This window comes from Rhodnius prolixus, unplaced genomic scaffold, assembly GCF_049639745.1.
Source record: "Rhodnius prolixus isolate KJV_2025 unplaced genomic scaffold, Rpr scaffold_6, whole genome shotgun sequence".
NCBI lineage: Eukaryota > Metazoa > Arthropoda > Insecta > Hemiptera > Reduviidae > Rhodnius > Rhodnius prolixus.
In genome coordinates this window covers 34,292,560-34,312,436 of record NW_027411634.1, presented here as the reverse complement: position 1 = coordinate 34,312,436, position 19,877 = coordinate 34,292,560, and the positions used below count along the sequence as shown (strand labels likewise).

General features: G+C 38.5%; 1 protein-coding gene across 4 annotated transcripts in view; it reads left to right on the top strand.

Moving 5' to 3' along the window:
- LOC141460304 (uncharacterized) overlaps nucleotides 1-19,877 on the top strand; it is a 762,362-nt gene that overhangs the window by 503,969 nt on the left and 238,516 nt on the right. For all 4 annotated transcript variants that reach the window (XM_074140196.1, XM_074140195.1, XM_074140193.1 and 1 more), the window contains one exon: nucleotides 4,529-4,637. In XM_074140196.1, the coding sequence (XP_073996297.1) occupies nucleotides 4,529-4,637 (109 nt within the window). The remainder of the gene's footprint in view (nucleotides 1-4,528; nucleotides 4,638-19,877) is intronic.

Genomic DNA, 19,877 nt, shown 5'->3' with positions numbered 1-19,877 from the left:
AATGCGACGAATAGTGGAGGTGATGTTTTGAGACTTAGTTTCATTTCTTGAACCATTGCTCTAATGGGGAGAGATGTGACTGCAGATTTCTGTGTGCTAGGACAGGATCATACTTAATCATATTTAATTAGAGTTTTCGTAATTCAGTTCACATTGTCATCTATTATGTCTGCGATGGTTAAATCGAAAAAGGAGGAGCAAGTACGTATTTGGTTGGAGATAATAAGTTCTACTCTTTTTCTCAAAGCGTATGTCGCCTAGTACCATGCTAAGTCGCTTGTGTTTACATCACTTAAGTTTAAATCGCAACTAACGAGAACTGACTACACAAAATTGATACCAGTAACATCATCGTACATCCAACTGCTGAAAGCCTTTCATATTTGCCGACAGTAGATTATTCTAGAATTCACTCATTTTATTTTTAGCTAACTTTTATTTACAAAAAACAGTTTTATGTTGTTTAAAATTTAGTTCAGCTTTTGTTAGAATTATCAATTTTGTTTTGTGAAATTTCAACAGCAATAAATTTTTTGTTTATTAAGTGTAAGTTGCCTTTTGGGAATCTATCCCCAGGACGTTAATAACTATTCTCCCTCTCTACGTACTAAAAACAGATCGGGTATTCAATTCATTTTAAATGTATATGCAATAATTTACGCAATAGTTCAAACTTATTTTAATCGACATTGAATTTAATCAATTTGCAATATGTGCCCAATAATGGAATATCATTTAAGAGAGGTAAAATAGAATATCGTATAACTGGCAGACTCTCATGGGGTTTGTCCTGGATTCTGTGCTGGAGTTGATCAATTAACTGGGATAAATCTGTCGAATGGGAAATGATGGAAACCATTGTCCATACGGGTCAAAACTCACTCTATTTTGATTGGTACTTGTACAGACTTATCAAAATGTTGGACCAGTTTAGTTGAAAATAGAATGTAACTTTGGTCTATTGGTCATCACAAATAGAAAATAGATTCTACCATTTGATTCTGCTGACCAAACATTCAAAGTTTCAAATCTACTAATTTTTCTTTGGTCTCAAAGCAAAAAGCTGAAATGAGTTAATTTCGTTTCATTTATTCTTTTATCAACACATTGCTGACCACTCGGGAAAAATCTCCCCCGTTTTGTAAAATGTCAGTGCATGACCGATCGGGGGAAATTACCCCGTTTGACAATGCGTTCGCAATGGAGTACTGAATACATGGTTTTAAGTATATGCAGGCCTATGGTATATAGCGGCATTTATTCAAACTAATGAGAAAATATAGTTCCAGCTGTCGTGACTAAGTTGTATGAACATGAATAACAATTCATGACGATTTGTCGTCAAGAAATGTAGCTTAGAGTTGCAGCATAAATGTTCTGCCTATAACAGTGGATACGATTTTTTATTTTCTTTTTCTTCGTCATTTTAGGTCTTCGCAAGATACTGCAAATGTAAATGTGCAAATGATCTACCAAATTATTTGAATAGTACATTCTGTTCAAATATCTGTTGTACAAATATATAATTTTTTTTTTCGTCTGGAGTAACTGTTTACACCTTTTGCTCTTCAACTGTTTACAATTATAAATGGATCAAAATCAGAGCATTAAATCCAGGGAATACCTTAAGCATTGTAAGCTCACTTTGCAAGAGAGAGTTTCTCGCACATCGATGACTATAATCAACTCCAATTATTATAGTTCCCTTCAGTTGCAATATATTCAGTTGCAACTCGTGCGTTTGGCAATGTGTTAACTACGAATCCTCTTTCTTCTTCTAGGACATCTTGCGACAAATCCTAACTTTCACAGATTTCCTGGATCGCAGATATTCCTCCACTCTCTTTACTCTTCCGTCCTTAGTACCAACCATGCATTTCATTTGCCAGTACTGTTAACTATGTTAAATTTGACCAAAACATTTAACTTTACTTGAATCTTCTTTATTACCATTTTTCGCCACCACGCGAAAGCGTAACTTATATATTTATTACAACTTCCAGCAGTCAAAGAACAGCATCGGCCGAGTTCTCCAATTCCTTTGCAATATTTCATCATCAAGGATAATGAAATTAGGGGAACTCCCCTACGTCTTCTTGTAACAAAACCTGTGATGCACGTATGGAAATAATTCCTTCTACAAGTTCTTTAGAAAAACATTTCCTTTCATAAAGCCCGAGTATACAAAGAGGTTTCTTTGTGACTCGTACCAAGGAACCGTGACGCGAAACTCCCTTTTCTAAATCCATAAAGCGCAGGTAAACCTATATCCTTTTATTTGTAACATAAGTAAATTCTTTCCCCATTTATTTCTCAATTAAAGCTCCTATAGTTTAAATTAATGCTTGTTGTTTTTTTACAACAAAAGCAAAGTGCTTGCTGAACACAAAATGCCAAAGGTTAAATCTGTGCTTTTAGGTTGCTTTACTTTTACAATAACTTTTATATGAAAATGAAAGAAAGATAAAAAACAATATGTACATGTGCATGTATTTTTTTTATGTATTTTTAATGCTGTATCCTTTGATGGTGACATTCTCCCTACAGCTTGTTTTATATTCTTACTCATGTAACATACAGGAGACTCCTCTACCCTATCCTCTATCCTTGCCATTCCTAGTTTTTTTTTTTTATTATTTTTGAGGTAAAACATTTTTCTTGATAAGTACTTTTATTTTATGTTTCCTCACTGCTTATTGTTTGTACATAATTTACTAGAACAAAGTTATAGTTAAAAGTTACTTGTTCCGCAGCTTCTTTTTTTTATTGATTACTAAAAGAAATGATAACGTGAGATTTCACTGATATAATATCAACGGTTTCACAATCTTTCTGTAACTACAGCTCCCTGCTTGTTCACAGTAAATTATCATTTCCCTTGCATTCCTTTTAGGTGTTCAATTTTATGAACACTATCTCTGAGGAACAATTAACCTCCCTAAAGCTATTGCTTGGGAAAGTTTCTTTGAAGAAATCAGCAAACACTGCCGAGGGAAAGGGTTCTTGATTCCAATTTCCTTCCAAGCCTTCCTAGGGCCATGCTGTAACATGCTTAGACCGCGACTTTCTCCAACATCATCTCCATAAAAATAGGCACGTCCTGGATATGGAAGAAATGATTGCAGTACAAACCAGAAATGTACCTTTTTTTTACTGAATCGATTTTGCTCAGAAAAACACCTTGTAACACCTTTTTGTATTTAATTGCACAGATGTAGGTATCGGAAGGGTGTATATTTGACACATTTTCCTTAGCTTGATTAGGGAACTTTGATTTGATTGAAGTTAGATTTGAACTTGAGTTGATTTTGTAAGTTGATTTAGGGAACTTTTACTCAGAGAACTGTTCAGTAACAGTGATTAAGTGGCCGGTAAACTTAACTGAATATACATATTTACTTGAGTTCTTGCTATTCGCTTTTCACTCATTATGGAATTTTCTTACATCTCTAATTATCACTGATAAACTAAAAGTGAGGTAATTCTGTTATGCACTGCAATTCTTTCTCCTCATCTAGATCCTGTAATAGCAAGCCGTGCCCTCCAATCACACCTAAATCTTTTCGAGCCTTGGCAGCAAAAGTGGAGAATCAAAATGAATGAATTGCAATCTAAATACACAGTATTCACCTTAAATAAGAAAACTCTACCTCCTCTCTCCTTCCATTACTTCTATACCAATCACTAACCAAGTACGATATCTCGGGTTACATCTTGACAAACGACTAACTTGGAACCCACACACGAGACTCAAAAGAATTTACTTCAATCTCAGATATAAAATGTTGAAAAGGCTACTCGACAGACGATCAAAGCTGACCCTGACGAACAAACGATCACTATACCGCTCTACTTGCCCCAATATGGACGTACGGAATACCAGCACTACAGAAGTGCCAAAAAATCGAGCATCAACCGACTTCAGATCTTACTGTCAAAAATTCTAAGAACAATAGTTAACGCTCCCTTCTACATCTCCAATCATACTATACACTCTGATCTCAATATTCCTCTTGTTTCTGAAATAGCCCAATCTCGTTACACAAAACTCCACTCAAATCTACACAGTCATTACAACCCTCTTATCCACAACATGTCTACAACAACACTTCCTTCTAATCCTCAACGCAGACTAAAGCGGCGGTGGCCACGCGACCTTCTCAACACAACGCCGACCTCCTAGCTTGCCAATCAGGCGAACTAACGGCTTCCATCACTGGATGGTCGTCGTTCACTCCACTCATGCCTCTTGGCGCACTTGCATGTAAGTGCATATATGTGCGTGCCCGTGTATTTGCGCCATTTCCTTACTCTCATCTCTTTTGCTTGTTATATCTATTATAGTTGCAAAATATATAAAAAATATATATATAAATAAAATTCTGTTATGCAAGTAAAAGCGGGGAAATGTTCTTAACTGATGTCTTACATATTATTAAGCTACCACAAGCTGTTTTCTATTTTCTTTTAATACTCAATAGTCTATAAAATGCTTACTTAAAAATAATATCTTATTTTTCTGTTACAGAAGTATTATCATCAGTGCACGCAATGTCAGTGTTGAACATCCTGCACAATGCGTTAACCTTGTACAAGAGAGTTATCGGAAGTAAGCAGCAATGTACACCAAGCCAGAGGTGAGCAGGTGAGAAGTTGATAATAACAAAAAAATATGGAAAACAAAACGGTCAACGCTGTCTGACAAGAAAAAAAGATAAACATTAATCTCAATTGAGTTCTAACTAATTAAAGAAAAAAAAAATATTTAAATAGGTTATTGAAATTTATATAATGCTTTTTCTCTAAAACATCTCGAATGCATAAAATAAGCATGCTTATCATGCAAGCTCAGTTTTGGTGTGCTTTCATTGAGTACGTTTTTAGTTAACCAAAAGAAGCTATATCTCGCTAATTCTTTGCAGGACTCCCAGAGAAATCTCTCCTTGATGTATAGTTAGGGGGACTTTTCCTTTAGTCGTTTTCCTGTATAATCTTTAATGGGTCTCCATGCGCCGGAGATTACGTATCGCTAGTAGCATCAGAGAGTACACTAGTACAAAAAAAAATGTCCCATTCTTTGGAGAGGTTTTATGAGGCTATTTTGCTTATATTAAGTTGCCCAGATTTTTGGCAAGGAATTGTGGGCCCTGTCTTTTTCAGCTCTCAGAATTTCAGAACTTTTTCTGTTGAATGAACAGGACCCACTTTCCATTGCTAGTCACGATTTGATGGGTCTTTTTTTGGGTGTGTAAATACAGTGAAGAATAAATCTCTTCAAGTCAAGATGTCAGTTACTAGAGTGACCATGAGGACAGCAGTGCTGTTTAGGTTAGTGACGCAGGTCCTGAGGAACTACTTTACCATCGTACCATCTGTTTGCCATCACATTTGTTAATCAGGATTAACCACTAAGCAAAATAAGCTTTGTGTTTATGGCATGCATCAAGTGAAGAGACACCGCAAGTTTTTTTACTGCAAACAGTGTTGTAGCTAAAACAAGATCCACTAAAAGTGCCTCCACATTAAAAGAGGAACAAGTAACTACTAACACACGTTCAGTTTAGAAACTAATCGATTTTTACCATTCAAATAAACATTTTGGTTCCTCAAGATTCAATGAATTCTTCGGAAGAGAATGTTGCTTTTAACTGGTCTTCTTTGGTGAAGATTCTACCATTCAAGAAAGTTATCTAGATGATATAAAAGGTGGTAATCGTTTAGCAATGTACGGTAGGTTAGGCAGAACTTCAATCTCCAAATCATTTAACTTTTGAATGGTGATTTGTGAAATGTTTGAGGTGGTTGTTACCAATCAATAGGCTCAGACCACTTCTGTTGATCAATGCTAGCTGTTTGTCTGGGTAATTTCCCACACTTTTCGTTGATTTCTTGACAATACCAATTCTGGTATTTTTTTTTTCTTTTGTAGTAATTGACACCAGCCGTCCTACCATATCAATATCCATTTGGTTGTGCCCTTTTAGAAGGGTTTGTTAGCCCTGTCTTTTGCAGCACTATCCTGAACTTTTCCTATTGTCGTACATGGCCCTCCTTTCATTGCAAGTCACAATTTGACGAGTCGTATTGTCGCAAGGGCGATGAAGAACAAACCTCCAAACGTTTAAGGATCATTCACTTCATGGAGGCACCCAATTTTCCGGTTTTTTCCGCTCTCACTTTTCCAATCCGCTGTAAACAATTCACAACAGCAGTAGGAATCCAATGATAAGTTGCTTTGTGATCCCCTGAATCGATTTTAAATGGGCCACCTTCTTCTACGATGATTCTTGGGTAACATTTTTAGATATTGAAGATGGTCAAACAAACTTCAAATCGAGAATTTCTAGAAGCAACGTTACTGAGTGATCTTTTTAACATTTTTGACAAGCCCATTCAACAGCGTTTTGTTCTAGTTGGTATTCATAAAGAAAAATCGTTCGAAACCACTCGATATTTCGCAATGGGCAGGAAAAAACGGGAAAACCGAAATAATTAGAGGAAATATAAAACAATGACGCATCTTAAAAAAAAAACAGAGAAAGTGCTATTAACATATTCTATTTATGCGGTATTGAATAAATACTCCATTCAGAAAACCGTTTTGAATGGTAAAGCAAGTCAATACCTGCAAAACTTTCTTTTAAATACATCATAACCAACTACTCCTGAGATGGCTACTGGTGGATCTTGAATAGGGGGAAAATTGAAAGAAAGGAAGATAACTGCTTAGCCTACTTCCTGCATTCGGATAAAGCGAAAAGCGACATAAGAAAATGGAAATTATTTCAGCTTTTTCCGGAAAGGATTGAGGATAACGAAGCTGTAGTTTAACAAAATGGAAAATTCTTCCACCACTAATTTCATTGTAATTTAATTTTCTTTGCTTCCATCTCGTTCTGAGAATCTCTCTTTCTGGCTTAAGAAAAACAAAAAAAAATAATTTTAACGAAAAAGTTTACCAAATAAAGCAATCTTCGCCTTTTAGAGAGAGATAGAGGGATAGGGTAGAGGAGGGATGTTTGCCTGAATTTATTGGTAAAGTTTATTTAGACTATTAAAATGTAAAGAAGACTAGGATTTCTTCTTTGTGGTCTACAGCCAGCCAGCCCAATTTACACTTTGAACAAACATTTTATTCTCACTATCTGATTTTTAAAATCTCTTAGCCAAATTCACTAGTTGAAGTATTCTAAAGGGTAATTTCATCTGACCTGGAATTTATATATTTAAATTACAATTCAGTTTAAGGAAATTTTGGCTAACTTTAAGTGTCATCATCTTTTGTATATAAGGTTAAATTATACGACATATTTAAGAGATAATAATAATAATAATAAATCAAATAATAATAATAATAATAATGAATGGGGCCAAAAGCAGTTACATGGCAGGTATTATGCCCTTCTTACTGCAGAAGGAACTGATAGCTTAGCCTCGTGCCAATGGCTCACAAAAGGCCATCTATTCCCTGAGACGGAAGGGTTCGTAATGGCAATGCAGGATCAGGTGATAGCTACGAAGGCGTACCGAAGATGGGTTCTAAGGGAAGATGGGTCTAGTGCACGATAAATACAGAATGTGCAACTCCACTTCGAAAAGCATACAGCACATAGTTGCAGGATGTACAGTACTTGCGCCGAAGGAGTACCTTCTCAGGCACAATAATGTGGCTAAAAATTATCGATAAAGCACTTTGTTCAAAGTTTGGTCTGCTGAAGAAAGAAGTGCCATATTATAAATATAACCCGCTGACGCTGCTGCAGAATGTGCACACAAAAGTATATTGGGACACTCAGATAGTAACGGATAGAAGTGTTGCTAACAACAAGCCGGACATACTAGTTATGGATAGGAAGGATAGAGTGGCACATATCGTCGATAACGCCATACCCAATGATGATAACATGCAGAAAAGCAGGGGCGAAAAGATCTGGAAGTACCAGGACCTTAGTTTCGAACTAAGAGAAATTTACAACCTGGACAAAACGACGATTGCGCCTATAATAGTGACTGCTGTCAATGAGTTGGGCCTATCCACTGATCTGGTTGTAGAGGCACAGAAGGCAGTCCTCCTAGATACGGTCCGTATCGTCCGAAAGTTCCTGATTGCTGCCCATTAAGCAGATCAATACAGCCAATCGCCGCGTGCAGCCCGTTATTATTTGGATTTAGTATTTATCTCCGAGAGATAGATAGTAATTTAGATAAGGGGTTGTGGCAAAGTCCACCCCCATAAGTGATTTCCCTAATAAGGAGTCAGAAATGAAATAATAATAATAAATCAAATTAAAATACACTTTTAAACGGATGTGTACATTAATTTAAAAATAGAAACAAAATCAGAAATTCTTACAGTTGAAAATAAAGACAATTTATAGTTATAACATGAGTTACTCCTTAACAAAAACTTACAGTTTTAAAAGTTAAGTATAAGGGTTTATTAAACGCCAAAAGGTACACAAATCAGCAGTTCCCAACATTTCATTAATACTTCATTGATATAATTTAAGTAATTTTACTGCATTAACTTTTCCTTCACATTTTTTAGAATTTATTAGATGTCACAGACCCTTATGCTGGCCATTTTCGTCTACAAAATATTTACTCAAGTAGCACACCATTTAACTTAGATTGACTGTAATATCTATTTATCTATAATAATCAAACTATTAATCACAGGTGAAAAAGAAAACGTTATAAAAAATATAAAAAAAATAAGAGGCTAAAAAATTCATAAACTTTTTTTACATCAATAATTTTATGCATTTATTTTTATTTTTAAATAAAAATCATTGGTTTAAGTTCATTCTTCGATTAAAGTAATTGTTATTTTATGTTGTAGTCAAACGTTTGTAATAATAAGTAATAAATAATCTGGCTTTATCGCAAATAATATAGTTTTCTTCAATTACATTCTCAATCTAGGTGTTCTTCCCACAATGTTATATATATGTAATATAAAATAAAGAAAATAAAGATATGCATATTTTTAGGACAGCTAATTATTCCAGTATTTTACCATAAGTAAAATTAGGGGGACTAAATTAAATTACAATTGAGAAATGAGTAAATATTGTTGAATAATCTACTTGTTATTAAATGTATGTTATTTGTGCTCACGAATATTTCGGTAAGACGAATTTAAGACTGAAATATTGTTTTGAATCCTCCGTGATTGAAATTTAAAAAGTGGCCGACTCTAACTTTGTTTTTTTCTACTTTAACATGCATGTATATGTGACTACTCAGAATAATTCATCACTCATTTTATCATAATTATAATAAAAAAATATTATGAATGAACTGGCCAGCATAAGGGTCTGTGACATCTAATAAATTCTAAAAAATGTGAAGGAAAAGTTAATGCAGTAAAATTACTTAAATTATATCAATGAAGTATTAATGAAATGTTGGGAACTGCTGATTTGTGTACCTTTTGGCGTTTAATAAACCCTTATACTTAACTTTTAAAACTGTAAGTTTTTGTTAAGGAGATTTTTGTACCTTTTGGATAGATTTTCCTTTTTGTCTATTTGCAAAGTTACGTCTGCTTTACAGATTTTTTAAAATTTGGAATAAGGTATTCTATCATTATAACCTGATAAGGTGTTAAATCGGAACCGTAACTACCACTGGAGAGATCTTTTTAAAGAATGATTATAGTTACGGTCCCCAAACCATCCTCAATAACCATTTTTTTGAGAAAGCGTTTTGAATAAAATAGGAAGGTATTTGTACGTAAATAGCAAAATTAAACTGCGATTTCAGTACTTCCTTTTAAGAGGAGCAAGAAAAATAAACTGCGATTACAGTACTTCTCCCTAAAAGGCAAAGATTTTGAATCGAACGACAATTCATTGATGTAAATCGGTTCACTCATTGATAATTTTAACGATTGCAGTACTTCCTCTTAGTAGGTGTAAGAGCATGATGGCACTTCACAGCCACATAGAGGAGCTTTAATCACTTCTTCGTGCTAAATTTTATCAAAATCGGACTAAGCTTTGTAGAAATATTGGTAATAATAGTTTCAGAAAGGGCCTTATTTGGGTGGGGCGAACTCCCCTCCTTATGAGGCATAGCGTCGAGACTTTTAAAGTACAAATCTGTACAAAATTTCGATTCGAATGACACTTCATTCATGAAAATCGGTTCACGTGTCGATAATTTGAAACGATTGCTATACTTCCCCTTAACAAGTGTAAGAGCAGATCGTCGCTTTATTGTTAGGTAGGGGAGCCCTAACCCTATCATCCTACCAAATTTTATCAAAATCGGGCCAAGATTTACAGAGTAATTAGTAATAATAATTTTGGAGGGGGCCTTACATAAAGGGGGCTAACTCCTCTCCCATTCAATGTACAGGGCCGAGACCCCCAAAAGGCACATCTACATAAAATTCCGAATCGAATGACACCTCATTCATGAAAATCGGTTCACGCGTTTAGGCGCTACGTTGTTTACAAAAAAGGTAACAACAAGAAGAAGAAGAAGAAGAAGAACAAGAACAAGAACATTTTTTGAAAAAGCCGTTTTTGCTCATTTTCGGCAACTTTTTTCTCGAAACCTATTAGATCTGGGTGGTTGCAAAAAAATTACAGCTATAAAGGAGGATTTGCCCTATATTATAAAGAAAATTTGGGAATTTTATCTTTTATAGAAAAATAGAAAAAAATTGTCAAAGTTGGGTGTTTTTCAACGTTACACTTTTTCGTGCAGTTTTTGATGGTCAACCCTTATACAACTGTCCTACCGGACAGTTTTAATAATGGAGGAATAAGACTTACAAGACTAATATTCCAAAACATACAGAAAAACGATCAAAGAGTACCAGTAGGTATATGAAAACAATGTAATTTATTACTTAATCAAGTTCAATGCTCTAACAAAATCAGGTATAATTAGGTGTAAATTCTTTTATCAGGTGATAGCTGTACTTGCAAGCTGATTTACCGTAATTAATAAATATTAAGTGATAGTGTACTGATCTCATAACTTTGGAGTAAAGATAATTTAACCAATTAAAAGCGACTTGATCGCCATACAAGTGTATCAGCCTCCCAAATCTCAGCACGATGGCCAAATCATCGTAACAACAAGAAACAAGCAAATCGATCTGGGTGATGGCCAACCCAACAAGTACTGCTAGCTTGAAGCCAGTTATGCGAACAGTAGTCTTGAAAGACTACTTGTTCTAGGTGGCCCAAAATATAGGCGTTGTTGAAAAGTATTGTCTTTGGAAAAGGCTGTTGAAAAATGACTGTGAGAACACTCATTGTGTACTCGTCTTTCCTTATTATATCCGAAGGTAGCCGTATATGCAGGAAGCTTTCTCTTTGCCTTGATCATGAACGTTGAGACGCTAGAGCACAGGATAGCCGTTATTGACGAAAGTATTGGCGGATTCACGTGGTGTACAACTCGCCTGTCCCACTCTTTCCGAAGGTAGCCGTATATGCAGGAAGCTTTCTCTTTGCCTTGATCATGAACGTTGAGACGCTAGAGCACAGGATAGCCGTTATTGACGAAAGTATTGGCGGATTCACGCGGTGTACAACTCGCCTGTCCTACTCTTTCCGAAGGTAGCCGTATATACAGGAAGCTGACCCAACTATTTGCCTTGATCATGAACGTTGAGACGCTAGAGCACAGGATAGCCGTTATTGACGAAAGTATTGGCGGATTCACGTGGTGTACAACTCGCCTGTCCTACTCTTTCCGAAGGTAGCCGTATATGCAGGAAGCTGACCCAACTCTTTGCCTTGATCATGAACGTTGAGACGCTAGAGCACAGGATAGCCGTTATTGACGAAAGTATTGGCGGATTCACGTGGTGTACAACTCGCCTGTCCTACTCTTTCCGAAGGTAGCCGTATATACAGGAAGCTGACCCAACTATTTGCCTTGATCATGAACGTTGAGACGCTAGAGCACAGGATAGCCGTTATTGACGAAAGTATTCGCGGATTCACGTGGTGTACAACTCGCCTGTCCTACTCTTTCCGAAGGTAGCCGTATATACAGGAAGCTGACCCAACTCTTTGCCTTGATCATGAACGTTGAGACGCTAGAGCACAGGATAGCCGTTATTGACGAAAGTATTGGCGGATTCACGTGGTGTACAACTCGCCTGTCCCACTCTTTCCGAAGGTAGCCGTATATGCAGGAAGCTGACCCAACTCTTTGCCTTGATCATGAACGTTGAGACGCTAGAGCACAGGCTAGCCGTTATTGACGAAAGTATTGGCGGATTCACGTGGTGTACAACTCGCCTGTCCCACTCTTTCCGAAGGTAGCCGTATATGCAGGAAGCTGACCCAACTATTTGCCTTGATCATGAACGTTGAGACGCTAGAGCACAGGATAGCCGTTATTGACGAAAGTATTGGCGGATTCACGTGGTGTACAACTCGCCTGTCCCACTCTTTCCGAAGGTAGCCGTATATGCAGGAAGCTGACCCAACTATTTGCCTTGATCATGAACGTTGAGACGCTAGAGCACAGGATAGCCGTTATTGACGAAAGTATTGGCGGATTCACGCGGTGTACAACTCGCCTGTCCCACTCTTTCCGAAGGTAGCCGTATATGCAGGAAGCTGACCCAACTCTTTGCCTTGATCATGAACGTTGAGACGCTAGAGCACAGGATAGCCGTTATTGACGAAAGTATTGGCGGATTCACGTGGTGTACAACTCGCCTGTCCTACTCTTTCCGAAGGTAGCCGTATATACAGGAAGCTGACCAAACTATTTGCCTTGATCATGAACGTTGAGACGCTAGAGCACAGGATAGCCGTTATTGACGAAAGTATTGGCGGATTCACGTGGTGTACAACTCGCCTGTCCTACTCTTTCCGAAGGTAGCCGTATATACAGGAAGCTGACCCAACTATTTGCATTGATCATGAACGTTGAGACGCTAGAGCACAGGATAGCCGTTATTGACGAAAGTATTGGCGGATTCACGCGGTGTACAACTCGCCTGTCCTACTCTTTCCGAAGGTAGCCGTATATGCAGGAAGCTTTCTCTTTGCCTTGATCATGAACGTTGAGACGCTAGAGCACAGGATAGCCGTTATTGACGAAAGTATTGGCGGATTCACGCGGTGTACAACTCGCCTGTCCTACTCTTTCCGAAGGTAGCCGTATATGCAGGAAGCTTTCTCTTTGCCTTGATCATGAACGTTGAGACGCTAGAGCACAGGATAGCCGTTATTGACGAAAGTATTGGCGGATTCACGTGGTGTACAACTCGCCTGTCCTACTCTTTCCGAAGGTAGCCGTATATACAGGAAGCTGACCCAACTATTTGCCTTGATCATGAACGTTGAGACGCTAGAGCACAGGATAGCCGTTATTGACGAAAGTATTGGCGGATTCACGTGGTGTACAACTCGCCTGTCCTACTCTTTCCGAAGGTAGCCGTATATACAGGAAGCTGACCCAACTATTTGCCTTGATCATGAACGTTGAGACGCTAGAGCACAGGATAGCCGTTATTGACGAAAGTATTCGCGGATTCACGTGGTGTACAACTCGCCTGTCCTACTCTTTCCGAAGGTAGCCGTATATACAGGAAGCTGACCCAACTCTTTGCCTTGATCATGAACGTTGAGACGCTAGAGCACAGGATAGCCGTTATTGACGAAAGTATTGGCGGATTCACGCGGTGTACAACTCGCCTGTCCTACTCTTTCCGAAGGTAGCCGTATATGCAGGAAGCTGACCCAACTCTTTGCCTTGATCATGAACGTTGAGACGCTAGAGCACAGGATAGCCGTTATTGACGAAAGTATTGGCGGATTCACGTGGTGTACAACTCGCCTGTCCTACTCTTTCCGAAGGTAGCCGTATATACAGGAAGCTGACCCAACTATTTGCCTTGATCATGAACGTTGAGACGCTAGAGCACAGGATAGCCGTTATTTACGAAAGTATTGGCGGATTCACGTGGTGTACAACTCGCCTGTCCTACTCTTTCCGAAGGTAGCCGTATATACAGGAAGCTGACCCAACTATTTGCCTTGATCATGAACGTTGAGACGCTAGAGCACAGGATAGCCGTTATTGACGAAAGTATTGGCGGATTCACGTGGTGTACAACTCGCCTGTCCTACTCTTTCCGAAGGTAGCCGTATATGCAGGAAGCTTTCTCTTTGCCTTGATCATGAACGTTGAGACGCTAGAGCACAGGATAGCCGTTATTGACGAAAGTATTGGCGGATTCACGCGGTGTACAACTCGCCTGTCCTACTCTTTCCGAAGGTAGCCGTATATGCAGGAAGCTTTCTCTTTGCCTTGATCATGAACGTTGAGACGCTAGAGCACAGGATAGCCGTTATTGACGAAAGTATTGGCGGATTCACGTGGTGTACAACTCGCCTGTCCCACTCTTTCCGAAGGTAGCCGTATATGCAGGAAGCTGACCCAACTCTTTGCCTTGATCATGAACGTTGAGACGCTAGAGCACAGGATAGCCGTTATTGACGAAAGTATTGGCGGATTCACGTGGTGTACAACTCGCCTGTCCTACTCTTTCCGAAGGTAGCCGTATATACAGGAAGCTGACCCAACTATTTGCCTTGATCATGAACGTTGAGACGCTAGAGCACAGGATAGCCGTTATTGACGAAAGTATTGGCGGATTCACGCGGTGTACAACTCGCCTGTCCCACTCTTTCCGAAGGTAGCCGTATATGCAGGAAGCTGACCCAACTCTTTGCCTTGATCATGAACGTTGAGACGCTAGAGCACAGGATAGCCGTTATTGACGAAAGTATTGGCGGATTCACGCGGTGTACAACTCGCCTGTCCCACTCTTTCCGAAGGTAGCCGTATATGCAGGAAGCTGACCCAACTCTTTGCCTTGATCATGAACGTTGAGACGCTAGAGCACAGGATAGCCGTTATTGACGAAAGTATTGGCGGATTCACGTGGTGTACAACTCGCCTGTCCTACTCTTTCCGAAGGTAGCCGTATATACAGGAAGCTGACCCAACTATTTGCCTTGATCATGAACGTTGAGACGCTAGAGCACAGGATAGCCGTTATTGACGAAAGTATTGGCGGATTCACGCGGTGTACAACTCGCCTGTCCTACTCTTTCCGAAGGTAGCCGTATATGCAGGAAGCTGACCCAACTATTTGCCTTGATCATGAACGTTGAGACGCTAGAGCACAGGATAGCCGTTATTGACGAAAGTATTGGCGGATTCACGCGGTGTACAACTCGCCTGTCCCACTCTTTCCGAAGGTAGCCGTATATGCAGGAAGCTGACCCAACTCTTTGCCTTGATCATGAACGTTGAGACGCTAGAGCACAGGATAGCCGTTATTGACGAATGTATTGGCGGATTCACGTGGTGTACAACTCGCCTGTCCTACTCTTTCCGAAGGTAGCCGTATATACAGGAAGCTGACCCAACTATTTGCCTTGATCATGAACGTTGAGACGCTAGAGCACAGGATAGCCGTTATTGACGAAAGTATTGGCGGATTCACGTGGTGTACAACTCGCCTGTCCTACTCTTTCCGAAGGTAGCCGTATATACAGGAAGCTGACCCAACTATTTGCCTTGATCATGAACGTTGAGACGCTAGAGCACAGGATAGCCGTTATTGACGAAAGTATTGGCGGATTCACGTGGTGTACAACTCGCCTGTCCTACTCTTTCCGAAGGTAGCCGTATATACAGGAAGCTGACCCAACTATTTGCCTTGATCATGAACGTTGAGACGCTAGAGCACAGGATAGCCGTTATTGACGAAAGTATTGGCGGATTCACGTGGTGTACAACTCGCCTGTCCCACTGTTTCCGAAAGTAGCCGTATATGCAGGAAGCTGACCCAACTATTTGCCTTGATCATGAACGTTGAGACGCTAGAGCACAGGATAGCCGTTATTAACGAAAGTATTCGCGGATTCACGCGGTGTACAACTCGCCTGTCCTACTCTTTCCGAAGGTAGCCGTATATACAGGAAGCTGACCCAACTCTTTGCCTTGATCATGAACGTTGAGACGCTAGAGCACAGGATAGCCGTTATTGACGAAAGTATTGGCGGATTCACGCGGTGTACAACTCGCCTATCCTACTCTTTCCGAAGGTAGCCGTATTTGAGGTAACTATTTGCCTTGATAGGTACTTCATGAACGTTGAGGACTTTCTTTATTTGTTGAGCACATAATATAAGATAATGGATTAGATTAAATTTACATTTTTATCCTGAAAAATAACATTAAAAGCACATCAAAGCAATGCTTCTATTTTGTACCCAAAAAAACTGTTCACGCTCAATCCTATCCTATAGGAAGCTTTGAACATGTTTAAATAAATAATCAGAAGCATTATATACAATAATTAATTAGATCTAAAGAACAACCACGGGATGGAAACAAATTTTACAGCGCTTGCTGCGTACCTTTTGTTTACCTAAAATTTTAAAATAAATTGCGATTTTATTTGCTAGTAGAATAACATTGATGAATCCTTCAATAGAATTTATAGGTGATTAAATCAATAAGAATTTATAGCATTAGTTCAAATTTTGATTGTTTCATTTGCAGCACACGTTATAGACTGATGAATTGTTGTAATTTTAATGTGCGCTTGGATATTACAATGTGAAGCCACGTATTGCAAAAATATTTTTTTCTTCTTCACTTCCGTTTCCTTCTTTCAACGTTTCCAACGATCTTTTTTTAATCATCCCGTACGCAATTATATTCGATGCTTTTCCTTTATTACTGGATCCAGGGTTTTGTCGCCCGTCGTTTTTGAGTAATTATTTCTTTGGCCTTGCTACGTACCACAGGGCTCAAACTAGTGATTACATTGTAGTCAGGTCAAATATAGGATATCCTCTCCTCTATTTCTGTCAAAGCATGGTCAGGCGCATGAACCTAGCACTAATTCGAGTGCATCATGCCCTTTAAAATAAAGCAATAATAACGTTTTTATTAACCCCTTTTCGGACCGAATTATTGTACAGAAAAAATGCAAAACAAATGCAGACAAAAATGTAAAAAATCACGACTTGTGCTGCCTCAACAGGCATGAAAGAAAACTAAAATGATGCTGCCAATTGTATCAATTTGGCCAATATTAAACATGAAATAATACATTTTAAACTAGTGATGCCATATGGCTTCATCGAGCTGGAAAGTGTTTTAACTAGATATTGTTATACGTAAGTCAACTTAAATATAATAAATATCTTGAGGCGTTCCAATTGTAGAGGTCCCCCATTATTAAGATCCTATTTTAAAATAATTTCCTTTTCCTTGATAGTTCAGTTATGATCTGGATTGGCCTTGTTAGAAGTGGTATGAGCGTAGCGTATCCATTTTGGTCAGAAAGATATTGATTTTTTAGCCTTCATGAATTAGTCAATCCACTTTTTCTAAGTGAAGCTTTTTATTGATCAGAAAATTAGCAATTTCTCAGCTTATAAGTTAATTATCTTTAAAATTTCTTTTGTGAAAATTATTCATTTCTCTTTGCAAACTATTCTTTCCCCTTTTTCCAGAATTTGGTTTTCTTTTATTATTAACCAGATAATTTATAGGTTTTCTGTGGCATTTTCTTATTGCTTTGGGTCATTAACGACTTTGCGACTATTACTGGGCAGTTAGTGATAAACTAAGGGACAGCAGTTGGATTCAAACCTAGGATCTTCTTGTGGGATTCCAGGGAATACATTCCCCTGTTTTTTACGCAGTTCTCTGCCAAACTTCGCACTCACCTTGATGAATAAATTCTTTTTTCTTGTAATTTAAATTTTTATCTTATTTGTAATTATTGGTTTGTAGATTTTTTCTAAAATTACCAGCATTCTTATTTTATTATTAATTTATTTAGAAATATTAAAAAGAAAATTCTTAGTTGTAAAACTCATTAGTGAGCAGGAAATCTAAGACAATAGGAAGTTAGGAACAACAACTTTATCCACTATTATTTTACCAAGTAGAGTTTACAACGAACACAATCCTTGTGGAGGTTGAAAGTGTAATAGAAAAATAAAGGGTAACTTAGAGGTAAGTTTCATTGTTGCTGACATTTGTAAGGTGTACAGCCACCTCGTAATTAAAATCACTGTCAGTTAACTTTGTCAATAATGGTGGATTAAATTGAAATAAAAACATAACATCTGTGCTGAACCAATTTACTAAGATTTTGTTCTCTTTATTTGTTTCTTTAGATTGTTTTTTGTGTATTGCATTTCCCTAATATGGATTTACATGGCTCCCCTGTAGATACTCCGGAAGTCTTTCTTGTACGTTGCAGTGAGTGGGAATGAATGTGATAGGTTGATGTAAACGACAAATAAGGTAACAGCAATGGGCTACATTCCATTATGTTTGCGTAAACCAAACTTTTGGAGTGAAATACTAGTAAAGAAGCAGTAACTTGAAGTATAAAGGATAAAAGAAATGGTTTACGTTTAGACGCTTGGATGTGATTCCGTAAGTCATCTTATGTTAAAGTTCCTCTTTCGTTAAACTCTTTCTTGAAGGGAAAACACGGGGCCCCCTTCTCTCTTCAGGTCGTTCAGTGAACTAACCCTTCATCGAGCAACTTGTTTTTTTTTTGGATGCCTGTCATTAGGCATTTTGTTCTACAGAATCCAACAATTACAATTTACTCAGAGCCGGATTTCTCTTCCTAATCTTGATGCAGGCAAAAAAACTCTGCTTTTGGAAGACTGGAGCTTCTTCTTGTCTGAGCCCTGCAGATTGCCTGAAGTCTTCAGTCAGAGTGGATTCATACATTGACTTGGAAAGCTCCTGAGTCATGGACACACCTTTTAGCCAAAGTGATCAACTTGGTTGCTCTTTCTTTATATTCACTCGATAATGTGCATGTTTACTTAAAAAAAAACAACAAATTACTAGAGGTTCCATAATAAGTTTTGCCTCTAGGAAAGCCATTCCTTTCTTAGGAATTAAGAAACCGCTCTAAGTCCTCAATCAGAAAATCGCCCAGGTCATGGCGAACGACTTCTGAGAGTCTTCTCATTCAACCCCAATTTAGATTTTTATTTGTTTAGATTTTAAAAAGACGGGACGGGACCCACGCCCCACGGCACCGCAGCCACAAGAGGCTTATTGTGCCTTCCCCTTAAGCCTAATAGGTGAAACCTCCCCTTCTAAGAAGGTCGAGAGCTTTCCCTACTAGTTCCTTTTGCGCTATTATCTCCTTTGGCCTCAAAGTTCCAAAGATGTCATAGCGCAGTGTCTCAATTGCAACGCAATCGAACAACAGGTGAGAGGCCGTTTCCTTCTCTTCCTGGCACAATCTGCCCAACGGTTCCGAGCTAATAAGCCCTATCTTCTGCAGGCGCTTCCTGAATCTTCCGTGCCCTGTGAATAGGCCTGTAATCAGAGTGATCTGATTCCTGCCCAAATCTAGAGACACTTTGGTTCTTTGTTTGCACAACAAGGGCATAACCCTCTTGCTGTGTTTGACCCCCAGGAAGCATCACCCAGTACTTTTCATGTTCTCTCTCCAGATCCAATCTCTGAGAGCCTCACGAACTGCACCCCTAGTGATCCCCAGGACTGGTTCCGGACCAGTGAAGACCCCAATTTAAGTAGTAGACCTTCCTGACTTTGACCAACACTAGGAACTAGTCCTTGTTGCTTCTTAGGTCCACATCATGGATTTGTATTGGCAAACACAGTTACACTTCCGCATAAAATAAATAAATATTGTTTGATTACTCTAGAATGATGAGAAACGGTTTAGCTCAAAAGTACTCAACGCAATAACGGAAGTATCTCTTTGGTAACGGAAGGATGCTGTTTTTGCATTGGTGTGGGGGATAGCTGGTATTTACTGTTTTAATTGATGGACTTACTAATAAAGGCTGGGAAAA